Here is a 12,368-nt window from a genome sequence, read left to right as displayed (position 1 = left end):
TTGATTCCTTGCAAAAGGTTTCTATTTGGTGTTTGAACATCTTAACACCTGTTTTATTGCCAGAAAGAGTAAAACGTATTGTTATTTTTTCAGAAACAGAATAAACATAAAACGATGGTTCTGAATATTTAGGGGAAGTGGGGGGAAGGTGGGGGGAGGTGGGGGATGTGGGAGGGAAGTGGGGGTGGGCTTGAAGTCGACTCTACAATATCCGCGTAAAGAATCGATTCCCATGCGTTCGCGCACGACCGAATCGGGAATCGATTCTTCAAATTTTCAAGAACAAATTCCGCGTGCGAGCGGTCACTCGACCCTGTCGTCCTGAGGCAGCTCATCTCCTCCGTGTGGCTGGTACGTGTCCGTGTTCATGGTGGTGCTCAACAGTACTTGCCCCAACAGTCTGTTGAGGCTGTTTGCGGCGAGGGAGGTGGGCGTCTTTGTTGATGGTGTGGCAGTGTCACGGCTGGATGATTTATAACCCTTGCGAATTGTTGCAAGCGCAGACGTCGTTTGTGGAACGGGTTTAATACATTTAATGCTTGTCGTAGTCTTCCGTTTTGTGAGCGTTTTGGGTTCATCCACGCGTCGGCGTTTTTGCAATAGTTGTGTTTTAAAGTTTTCGAGTTAATGCTCCAATCGACGTGGATTTGCGAGTGCATCGTCCGTGGCTTGAGGTAAAAATTCAGTACCGATTTCCGTCTTCACTGGCATCAACACCATCGTCACTGCCACCACAGTTACAGGTGTATAGTCGTTACAGCAGACATGGTCTAAACATAATATATGGTTTTGGGTCAGATCGCGTTATTTATAAATGTGTCGTAACCCTCCACCACCCAACACGGCCAAACAGTCAAAAATGTGTCACGTTTTTCAAAGGACAAAATAATTAACTTCTTTAGCCCACCGGTGTGCTGAAGAGAGAATCAACAGCATTTTTAAATTTGAGTAGTACAACGTTTCACTGATAATTACAATCAGCTTCATCGGGCAAGAATGCACACCGGTGGGCTAAAGAAGTGAATTATTTTGTCCTTTGAAAAACGTGACACATTTTTTACTGTTTGGCCGTGTCGGGTGGTGGAGGGTTACGACACATTTATAAATAACGCGATCTGAACCAAAAACCTATATTATGAATAATATTGGTCGCGAAAGCCTACGTGTTAAAATGGTCTAAACAGCCAACATCATCGTCATCATAACAGCATCACATGAAATTCAGCATCACTGATTTATTGGCGTCATTGTCACTTACATTATCATCACTAGAATTGTCATCGATGTGTGTGTTATGAAGAAGGTGCATTGCCTGAAACGTCACCTTTTTTGTACCAGGTAAGGTCCGCTGAACTATACAAGTATCGCTATTTTTCCGAAGCGACCTGGTCACGAAATAATATCTCGACGAAGTGGCTTATCATTTGGACATATATCTATAGCAGCCGCATACTCTAAACCAGTGGTTCTTCACATGGGGTGTGAGACATGGCCACATTTGTTCAGAAGGTATATTATCGAAACAAATTAAGCACGGGCACGTAAGTACAAGGAGGTCTCATAGTGTAAATGCTTACCCGAGCTCTCAATACTCTGATAGTGCGCTGTTTTTGAGTTGTACGCCTTTTGGCGTCATCTGGTCCAACACCAATGGAGACTAGGCTCTTAGAAAAGCTGTCTCGGGTGTGGACCAATCAACTTCAAGGACAGTGCATATCATTACCATTATCAGAGTTGTTTCTTTTTGTTTGCATTTTGACTGCTCGTCTTGTGGTTATTGCAAACATGATGCCTTGTATAAAGGTGTCAGTTTTGTACTAGTTTAAAGGGTAAAAAGCTACTACTATATTTTGCCACTGGTAAAGGAGGTCTCATAGTACAACAACTTTGTTTCATGAAACCTGTGTACTTAGTAACATTGTACATTTTTCCAACGATTGATAATCAAAGTGGGTGCAAGGCTGCAGTGAATAACCACTGCTCTATACGCACGTTTCGATTACAAATGTGGAAGGAAAAACAGATAAATTAGAAACTCCAAATATACAGGTCGTCATGCAACTGCGACTGGATCGTGAGCAATGACAATGGGTGTGGAAAGCCTTCATCCAGTAGGGGATTGACGAAGGCCGATGATGGTATATACAATATTGTGATGTATTTATAGTGGGCAGTAATAGAATGTGTTGAGATGTGGTATGTTATGTTGTATCGTTGTTTGTATTGTATCGTATAAAGGACCAAGTAATGTTTCAAATGTCCGTCATGACTCCGACACATGTGGCCTACTATTTTTCAAATAATGCCACAGGCTTTTTTTAATGACCATCGTGAAGGAGACGGTGTGTGTTCGTGGATAGTACAACTGCAGTATTAACCAGGGCGTCCGGGAGGCTCGAACTTTGAACCTCTGCTACAAACGGCAAATGCACTTCTGCTGGGCCATGTCACTGCCCCGTGTTGTATTGTGTTATATCATTGTGTTATATTGCACATTATTGCATTGTTGTGTAGAGGTGATTCATAATGGCCGGCTTGGTGCTGTTCACATCCTCATGGGTCGTGGGGTTCCTCGTCATCATCGGTCTCGTCCTGTTCGTCACACGGAGAAAACGGTGAGTGAGGCTCACCATTCTTCACCACTGCTTACCACACTGATCCGCTCATCACCACTTCTCAATCGCAACACCTTATTGCTCCTCACAGTTACCACTCCACACCAATAAAACACTGGCGATGCTTTTCCATTACACACTCGGCACTCTTCAACACTACACACCCGCCACCCTTTACCATTATACACTAACCAAACCACACCACGACATTTTGTATTAAACCTCATCACACCATTGCACACCTTGCTACACCTAAAAAAATTATAGCATACCTAACCACTGTTCACCTCAGCACTACACATTTCCACCCCATTACACACCTCATTATTACACATTCCACCAAACTAATCAAACTAATAAGTACCATGGCCTAATCTTCTTCTATATATATGAAGAGCAGTCGGAGACTGGTTTAAGCACTTTTTTATTTCTCCAACTCGTTCCAAAACCAACCCCGAACACGGGTCTCACAGCCCCTTTTAACCCCTCCATCTCCGCCCTTGCTCCCAATACACATACACGTCTGGCACGCCTGGTCATTGTCCTTTAACCCCTGACCCCTGTCCAGCGCATTCCCGTGCGTGTGATTGGTGCGTGTTATAGTGAGAGCGGAGATTTCGTGTCTGCGTGGTGCGTGTGTGTGAGGGTGGCTCGCAGATCCCTTATATCTATAAAAGTCAAAAATTGTCTGTTTGTGGGTTTGTGTGTGGCTTTGTGTGTGTTCGCGCGCTTGCGGACGATTTCGCTCTCCAACTGTGGGGTATACGTTAAATAAAAATAGCCAGGTACCATGCCGTAAGCCCTGCCGTGAGCAAGCGCTATTCCTTTTTCACATCCGTCAACTTTAAATTAGTTTAATTTGCGATTTAGTGAGATTTTTGCATGCTATCTCTTTATATTTTTTATTTATGACGCGTGCACGCGCCTTTGGTGGGGGGGACGGCCCATGCATACACTAAACGCTCAGGTAAATTCTTGACTGTGTGATGTCCCCCCCACCCTGATGCGCGCAGTTACTACTATACAGTCGGTAGATGCTACCTCATTCCCTGGCCTTGCTCTGTTCCCCCCAATCAATACCCACATGCCCCCCCCCACCTCAATGCCCCTCCACATTCCAACCCATCAATGCCGTTTGTGCCCCCCACCCCCAGGCGCCCAGGAGAGCCTCCTCTTGATAAAGGCCTCATCCCATGGCTGGGCCACGCCATCGAGTTCCGGAGAAATGTGTACGCCTTCCTGCGGCGCATGCAGCGCAAGCACGGAGACACCTTCACGGTCAGCAGCAGCAGTGGGGACAGTGGGAACAAATAAACGTGGTACAAATAAACGGGATATATGATGGGAAGCAGAATATCTCGCACAATAACAAAATAGGGCAGATCAACATGCACGTGCATTGTAGTGAGTGCTGTATTATAATGCAATTTACACAAACAGGGAGTTTAATGTCGCAAGAAGACTTGCAGATCTCCTCAGGCATCTTATTTGTGAAGAGGATGTCCTAGGAAGACCAGGACAGGTGACAACCGTAGTGGGGGTAAGTAACTTCTACGCAAACTCTCCTATGCCTAGGTTACAAAACCAAAAAGTACAAACTTCATTTTTTAAAATGTGGGGGCCGCTAATTTTGACATTTTGGTTTTAAGATTAGTTTAGTTATTACCTTTTCTTTCCAGTCAATTCGATGCCTCTAACTTGCACATCTGATTCATGTATCCCTCTCTCAGTATAATTCCAAGCATGCACCTCCTCTCCCGTGATTTTCTGTAGCCCTTTTGTTTCACTTTCTTTGTATGTCAAATGTGGTTGTTTTATTCCTTAAGCACATTGGTTATTTTCATTAAGTTTAGTTTTTCAAAAGAATTGCAACCTACTCTTGTCCACCTCTTTATTTCATCCATTTAATCCCGGTCAGCCTTCACATAAAGCCTGATGTATATTCCAGTTGTGTTCCTCCAACACAAATCTTCATTTGTTTGTTGAACTCTACTTGTTTTTTACATACTTATCTTGAGCCCCACATTGCAGCCTTCTTTTTAAATTGTGTTGCCCCTCACACCAACATGGCATGACCAAGTGTGGACTCAAATTCTGACAGTGAATAACTAAATAAGATCCAGACTAAAACCTGAATAGAATTACACAGGTTGTCTTCAACTAGACTAAGACTATGACTAATATAAAATGTACTCTTTGGTTTTTTCGGTAAAGTCACGTAGGTAAAAAATAAAATAAATTAAATCACGACGTTTCGGAGGAAACACAAGCTTCCGTTTTCAGAGGCACCGTCACAGCAAAACGATTGTATCAAGTGACGGTGCCTCCTGAAGACGGAAGCTTGTGTTGCCTCCGAAACGTCGTGACTCAATTTATTTATATTTTATTTTTTACCTACGTGACTTTACCGAAAAAAACAAAGAATATGGACCCTTGCCGTCACGAAAACTTCAAATCTAGAATATAAAATGTGCTGAATAAATTCATCCTACTGTGTACGTGTGTGCACTTGAAATTGTGCGTGCCAATCATGTGCGTCTGTGCTTGGCACAAGCACCATGGTGATGTCACCGCCACTTAGAGGCCAATGGACAGCGGTTGTTTTTTGTTGTAACTTAGTGGATAGCACATATCACTGCAAACTCAGTGAAGATTGTTTTATTTCAAATCATGGCCAACATCAGTGGTAAATATGGGCCTCCCCTAGGTCAACTCAGCTATAATTTCACAGCTGTGCGGTGTGTAAACATCAGCAATGGTTCAACAAAAGGCAGCCAGGCACGGCGCTGGCCACATCACCACCTTGCGCACCCTGATGTCCTCCGCCTACCTCCTGTTCTTTGGATTCAAGGATGATAGACAATCGTCGGCTGTTCTTCGAAGTCTGCATGTGGCTTCATTGATACATTCGGGAGACACAGCACTTGTCACTTAATGCAGAGCCACGTGGGTAGTCGGGCTGATCGAGATCGACGTTATCTTCGTTCCTGGTGCTACATCTCCTACTGTGCAACGAGATTCTTTTCAAATTTTCGGACGCCCTTTTTAATGGCGTGGTGCCACACACTACTCGCTAACAGCACTCGCTTCAGCAGCCTGCGTAGGCAATACGCTGGATCTTTTCATTGTCTCTTTGTGTCTCCCCTGCACCGCCGCAGGTGTGCTTGGGCGGGAAGTACATCACGTTCATGCTGGACCCACACGAGATGGCGGCCGTGGCGCGCGAAGCACGCACCGCGCTTGACTTCAAAAAGTTTGCACGCCAGCTCGTCTTGATCGTCTTTGGCGTAAACTACAAGGTCGAGTTCCATAAGGCCACCAGCGCCATCAACGTTAGGTGCGGCACCTCAAGCTACAGCTCACACCAAAGCTCACTCGTGATCCTTTTAACTCTGGCGCAGGGTGGCGCAGTGGTAACACAAGCTTGTGTTGCACTATTGAGTGTGGTGCATGATCCAGTCACCTCAGGCAATCAAACCAGGGCACCTAGGTATGTACGCTGACCTGCCAGCAAGCCTCCGACACTTCACCGTGGCCTCAAGGTGCAACCAGCCTGGCTCATGCACTATGGTGATGTCTCTGCCACTTTGTGGCGAATGGCGGTTGTTGGTGTGCTCTTGCGTGTGCTCATGTGGGGAGCTGTAGTGTAGTGGGTAGTCCACTGACCTGGCTTTACTTGCCACTCACGGCCAACATCCGTGACGAATATCTGTTGGAGCCCTCCCCGGGGTCGACTTAGTCATAAATTAGTCCTTGGTATGGTATGTAAGCAGCACTAGGGAGACAAGGTCAACCAAGTTATGGGATGATGAAACACTCCCTTGCTCCAACAGCTGCACGGGGGACCGTTGTGTGCTCACATGTGTCACGTGTGCATGGTCGCGTGTGCGTGTCGCCTCGCAGCCACTTGCAGGGCGACGGGCTGGTCGCCATGACAGACGCCATGATGTCCCAGCTGCACCTGCTCATGGGGCCAGGCTCATTCAATGAAGGAAACGGTCGTGGGGGGTGCGGAGGGCACGGGGATGCGAAGTGGCATGAATCCGGTCTCTTTAACTTCTGCTATGACATCGTGTTCAGGTATGCTACACTGAGTTCTGCTCCTCTTCTTATGCTCCGCTCTTGGTATTTTCCATCTGTTGTTTTCATTGTGATTTTTCGACATCGTTATCATTGCCATCGTCATCATTGTGGTTATCATCGTTATTGAGTAATGCCTGTCCATGCTGTACGTAGAGCCGGCTACCTGGCTGTATTTGGCCAGGAACCGGGCGGGCCAGCTGTGCAGACCACACGCTCCCTGGAGGTGTTCAAGGAGTTCCGCAAGTACGATCAGCTGTTCCCCGGCATCGCCACTTCCACGCTCTGGCCCGGTATGACACAATGTTCATGATATGTCTCTCAAGTATCTTTTATAACTGCAGTGCCCGGAGAACACCCACAGGCCTACAGAGATTTTATAAATTGTCACGAATGTGAGGTCAGCATTTGACTAAACAAATTAAATATTTTGTCCCGTTTGTGTTATCTGTCATGCATGTTTTGTGTCATGTGGCCCATTGTCATAACTGTAACTGCCCAGCAAGCTACTCATCTGTTCACCAACCCAGTTACTCAACCAACCCGCTCACCTACCCACTCACCCGCTCACCTACCCACTCACCCGCTCAATTACCTGCTTACCCACATGATTACCCACTTACGCATCCGCTCTCCCACACCCTTACCCACTCACTCCCCCACATGCTCACCTGCTCATCCACTTACTCACCCACTGGCTCACTCACCCACCCACATAACTGCTTGACCGTCCTCTTGTTCCCCAGCTCACTTGTCCCTCCGTTGTGTGTTTTTTAAAACACCCCCTCACCTCTATCTCTCCCTCCCCCCTCCCTACACATCCCCACCCCTCCCCCCAATTCCCTCCTCGGCTCAGCCCAGCGGAAGGAAGCAGACCGACTCAAGTCGTGGTTCTGGGGGCATTTGACGGCGTCATTGCTGCGTGTGCGTGAGCACGTCAGCCCCTGGATCTTGGCCCGCGACGAAACGCTTGCCGATTTGCAGGCCGACAACGAGACCCGCGATCGCACCTTGTTAATGATGCTCTGGGCCTCTCAGGTAAGGCCCCTGAATTAGCCCTGCAGCAGAGCCTTGTATGGGAGGGGGGGTGTTGATGTACAAAACTCACAACACTGTTCATGTTTAAACAGGCTTTTGAAAATTGTTAAACACTAAAAGGAATGAGTAACGATGCGATTTGCTTTTGTCTATAATTATAACAAGCAAACTGCATCTCCCTTGGATGTGGGCTTCCGTACATCCCAGACAGCCAGCCAGCAAAACTTGTTATCTTGTATAGAGCCCTCTCTCCACCTTCCTCTTGCATTCCTCTGTACTATGTATCCCAGTTCATCTCTATTTCTCGATTTGTTACGTTCTCAATTCCTGTCCCTTTTTAAATCCTTTATATTAAGTTTGCATGCTTGCTTGCTTGCTTGCGTGCTTGCGTGCTTGCTTGCTTGCTTACCACCGTGCAAATCTTTCGGTCGTTTTTTAACCCACTTTCCGTGATCCAATCGAGCTGACATTTTCCACACAGACTCGTTGTGCCAGACAATTAATGTTCGTGAAAAAAAATTCCCAAAATGTTCACATTTTAGGCAAAAAAAATGTATTTTACATATATTCAAATAGAACTCATTCATGGCTTTGGCTGAACATCACAGTGTAAGAGCCCAGAGCGTAACCCCTCCACAGGCCATGGCGGAGTAGCGCAGTTGGTAGCGCCCTCGCTTCCCATGCCAAAGGTCGCGGGATCGATCCCCACGTCCTCCACAGCCGAATATAGTTTTAAATCCTTTATTAAATCCTTTATATTAAGTTCGCTTGCTTGCTTAGGACCGTGCAAATATTTTGGTCGTTTTTTAACCCACTTCCCGTGATCCAATCGGGCTGACATTTTGCACACAAACTCGTTGTGCGTGACAATAAATTTTCGTGAACATTTTTTTTTACAAAATTTTACACTGTTAAGGGAAATTTTTTTAAATATTTAATTACCAATTGTTTAATGCTGCCAGAGGACGAGAGGACTCGCCGCCCCGATGCCACGCATATAAAGGATTTATAGTGAAAAACTTTGTTTTTACGGGTTTACTTGTTCTCCCTCTCCCTCCCTCTATATTCCTCTCTTCCACTGTATCTTCCCTACCCCTATCTCTTTGGTTATCTCACTCTCATTATTCCAACTTCTCCCTTGCCCATCTCAATCTCTCTTGCCTCTCCCGAATCCTCTCACTGTTTGTCATCTTCCCTCGCCCTCCTTTTTATTTTCTGCTCTCTTTTACCTCTCCGTTTCACACCCTTTCACTCTCTCCCTACCCCTCTCCTCTCCGTTCCTCTCCATCTCTTCCTCCCTCCTCTATCACCCTTCCTCACCTCCTGCTATCTCTCTCCTCTATCGCATGTGGGAGATATACGGCCAGGCTGAAGGGTGGAAGGATGGGGGGGGGAGAGCCATGATATCAGCGCAACGCACAAACCCGACTCAACACTGTGGGATCATCACGCAGATCTGCATGATGATGTCACCTCTGCACATGCGCGCTTGCTTGTGTGCCAGGAATCCAGCCAGAAAAATTTTTTTCTCTAATACATACGGTGCGAAAGAAGTTCAATATACGTACGCCAATTTGGCTAATTTTGCTTAAAGTGCCGACATACCCATAACTACACCTGTGAAGTACGTATTGGTTTAATACGTTTTTACTTGACTATAAGAATTTACCTTGGCAAGTCAGGAGGTGGCGCCCTTAATACGCACGGTGAGCGATGGAATTTGATGAAATTGTTTGATCGACCAACCTGGCCTCCAAAGTGCAGGTGGGCAGCAAAGCGACCACAGGCTGAAATGTCCCCCATGTGACCAGGGTAACACGGGCCCCGCGTCGTTCTGGACGCTGGCGTATCTGATGAGGCACACGGACGCCATGGCGGCAGTGCGCGCCGAGGTGCAGCAGCTGCTGGAGGCGACGGGGCAGAGCGACGGCGCGGAGACGCGAGTGATCTCGCTGACGCGCGACGCGCTCGTCAACACGCCCGTGCTGGGTGTGTACGCACGTGCCCACTCACCTGATCACTCGCTTACTCGGCCACCTGCCCACCCACTCGCCTATCCGCTTAATCTAATACTCACAGAGATCACCACCCCCCTGTATAGCCTTTAACAAACTTTTCGGGCAAGTGCGATTGGCGAACAACTATGAAGGCCGACAGAGTATACGAGGAGGTGGGTGGCAAGCATCACGACTGTCCACCTTTGTTACCGCAATGGTGACGTTTACACACTGCATCAGGTACTCATTTTAGACTGAGTCGATAGAGGGGAGGACAAGAACCGGTTCAGATATTTATCACCAATGTTTGCCGCGAGCGGGAATCAAACTCGGTTCGCCGGGTTCATAGCACAGTGCGCCAACTACTGCTCAAACGCTCCCCACAATCACCTGCTCACGCACCCGTAATGTGCATGCCGCATCAGTGCGACTTGGCATCATGACTCTTCCTTACCCCTCGCCCCTCTTCCCCATGCAGACAGCGTAATTGAGGAGGTGCTTCGCCTACGCTCGGCTCCCATTCTCATACGTGCCGTGCGCCATGACAAGACGCTGCAGGTTCCAGGCGCCAGCGGGCCAGGCCCCAAGCTCCGCGCCGGTGATCGTGTCGCCATGTTCCCTCACCTGAGCCCCCACATGGACCCTGAGATCCACGTGGATCCCGAGGTGGGGGAGACTGCTGTCTGTGCGTGTCTGTCGATGACGCCCGGGCATGTGCTCTGGTCTCCTCCCACACCAAGAAAAATACTCGTTGAGATGGAATGACCAATTAGGTGGCAGTACAGCGAGTAATCATAGTAACAATATTGTAGTTATACTGTGTTGGGAGGTTTTTTCTGGTTTTCTCCAGACTCCTCCCACACACAAAAACTAAACAAGTAATTTACTAAGCAATTCCAAGCAGGATTGTGATATTCTTGTGACTCAGTGCATCCTTCATTTTGAAAAACGAGCACCCGATTAGGCCATCCTCTTGTTCCGCTCCGCCCCATGGCAACTGCCTTGCAGCTCACCTGCTCATCTGTGACGCGTTGTCTCATTCCGCCGTCGGCAGGAATTTAAGTTCGATCGCTTCCTGAACGAAGACGGCTCCAAGAAGACGGACTTCTTCAAGTCTGGGCGCAAGCTCCGGTACCCCACAATGCCCTGGGGTGCCGGTGTGTCCATCTGTCCTGGGAGATTCTTCGCCACCAACGAGATCAAACAGTGAGTTCCCCTTTTGTGATGAGTGCCGGATTAACGCAGGGTCCTGAGGGGATGCAGCCCGGGCCAAGATTTATGTTACTCCTACAATCTCTAGCTTTAAGTGGGGGGGGTCATCGTGCTTGTGCTCATGCGTCAATGTGCATGTGTCAATGTGCGTGTGTGCGTGGCTCTGCTCAGGTTCATTGTGCTGATACTGATCCACTACGACATCGAGTTCTGCGACCCCGCCACTAAAGTGCCAGACATCAACGCGTCGCGATTCGCATTTGGCGTCATGCACCCAACGCATGAAATTTGCTTTCGTTACCGCCCGCGCTTCTGAACAGCGGTCGACACTACCCTCCTTGCCCGGTCTCTTAACCCTGCCCTGCTGCTCCTTCTCCCTCTCCTGTGAAGTTGCAGTTTGTATCTCCGACATCTCTCAAATTAGACGATGAAGGCTGTTTCAGTCACTTGAAACTGTTCGTCCATCTTTGATTGTTAACCTGTTTGGTTAAACTCTTGTCCATTCTCCCACCTGTTAATCTGTCAGTACATCTGTCAGTGCATCTCTCTCTTGGTTCGTCTGTTTATCTCTGTCTATATTTCTGCCCATCTGACTACATGTCCGTTTCTGTGCTGCATGGCTGTCTCTCCACCTGTTTGTCCAACTATCTGTCGGCCTGCCGTTTGTCCATCCACCTGTTTATCTTATCTCCATTTTCATGTATCTGCCCACATGTGTATGTATTCATCTATCCTTTCATTAGTCTGTCATCATAAATCTTACTGACTGCTTTAATTGAATGCTGTGAAGGTCAGCGACGTAAATATGGGTGCTGCAACCCAGATAGAATTGCAACATTATCTGATTTCGTGCCTTGTGTTAAATACGTCTTTGGCATGGAAAGTAAAGTGTTGTTTATTCGATTAAACGTTGTTTGGAAAAAAAATACAAAGGGTGGATGAATTAATTGCAGTATATGCATCCTGCAAACAACATATCCTACTCTCGAAAAGAATAAAATATTCATAAATTCAAGTGTACACGTATTTTATAACTTATATAAAGATTTACGGTTATATCTAGTTTAGAAATAGCATTGTCACCCATGCACATTGCATCTCACAATCGCTATGTAACAAACAAGCTGGAAGACAGCAACCAGGTGGTGAGCCGGCGCTTTCAACAATTGCCCAAGCTCTGCAATCCTCTATATTTTAAGATGTTTTGAGCCAATTAATGAGTGCAGAATGCATGTGGGAAGAAAATGGAGCCAACCAGAGAAAGCTGACGTGTGCGAGGGAGCAACACTATATACCACCTCCTGGCAAGGCATGGTACCCATGGGAAATAAGTAACAATAATTGTACGATCTACAAACTCTTACCTCCACAGTGCTGGATTATGGGTGTGCCCCACCACTAAAGATGCATAGAATGAGTTTTAGGT

The 12,368-nt window shown here is 47.1% G+C and overlaps 1 protein-coding gene across 1 annotated transcript; it reads left to right on the top strand.

Moving 5' to 3' along the window:
• The first annotated feature begins 261 nt into the window (after window positions 1-261).
• Window positions 262-11,675, top strand: LOC144938371 (7-alpha-hydroxycholest-4-en-3-one 12-alpha-hydroxylase-like). The gene is made up of 11 exons (XM_078866194.1): window positions 262-351; window positions 2,515-2,615; window positions 3,770-3,893; window positions 5,774-5,952; window positions 6,519-6,695; window positions 6,852-6,988; window positions 7,552-7,733; window positions 9,545-9,722; window positions 10,209-10,396; window positions 10,785-10,936; window positions 11,114-11,675. The coding sequence occupies exons 2-11, from the start codon at window positions 2,527-2,529 to the stop codon at window positions 11,256-11,258; spliced, it is 1,551 nt and encodes a 516-aa protein (XP_078722320.1). The 5' UTR covers window positions 262-351; window positions 2,515-2,526; the 3' UTR covers window positions 11,259-11,675.
• The last annotated feature ends 693 nt before the right edge of the window (window positions 11,676-12,368 follow it).

The sequence above is a fragment of the Lampetra fluviatilis genome, chromosome 2 (assembly GCF_964198595.1).
Source record: "Lampetra fluviatilis chromosome 2, kcLamFluv1.1, whole genome shotgun sequence".
In the NCBI taxonomy this organism is placed as follows: Eukaryota; Metazoa; Chordata; class Hyperoartia; order Petromyzontiformes; family Petromyzontidae; genus Lampetra; species Lampetra fluviatilis.
This window is presented reverse-complemented; position numbering and strand designations above follow the sequence as displayed.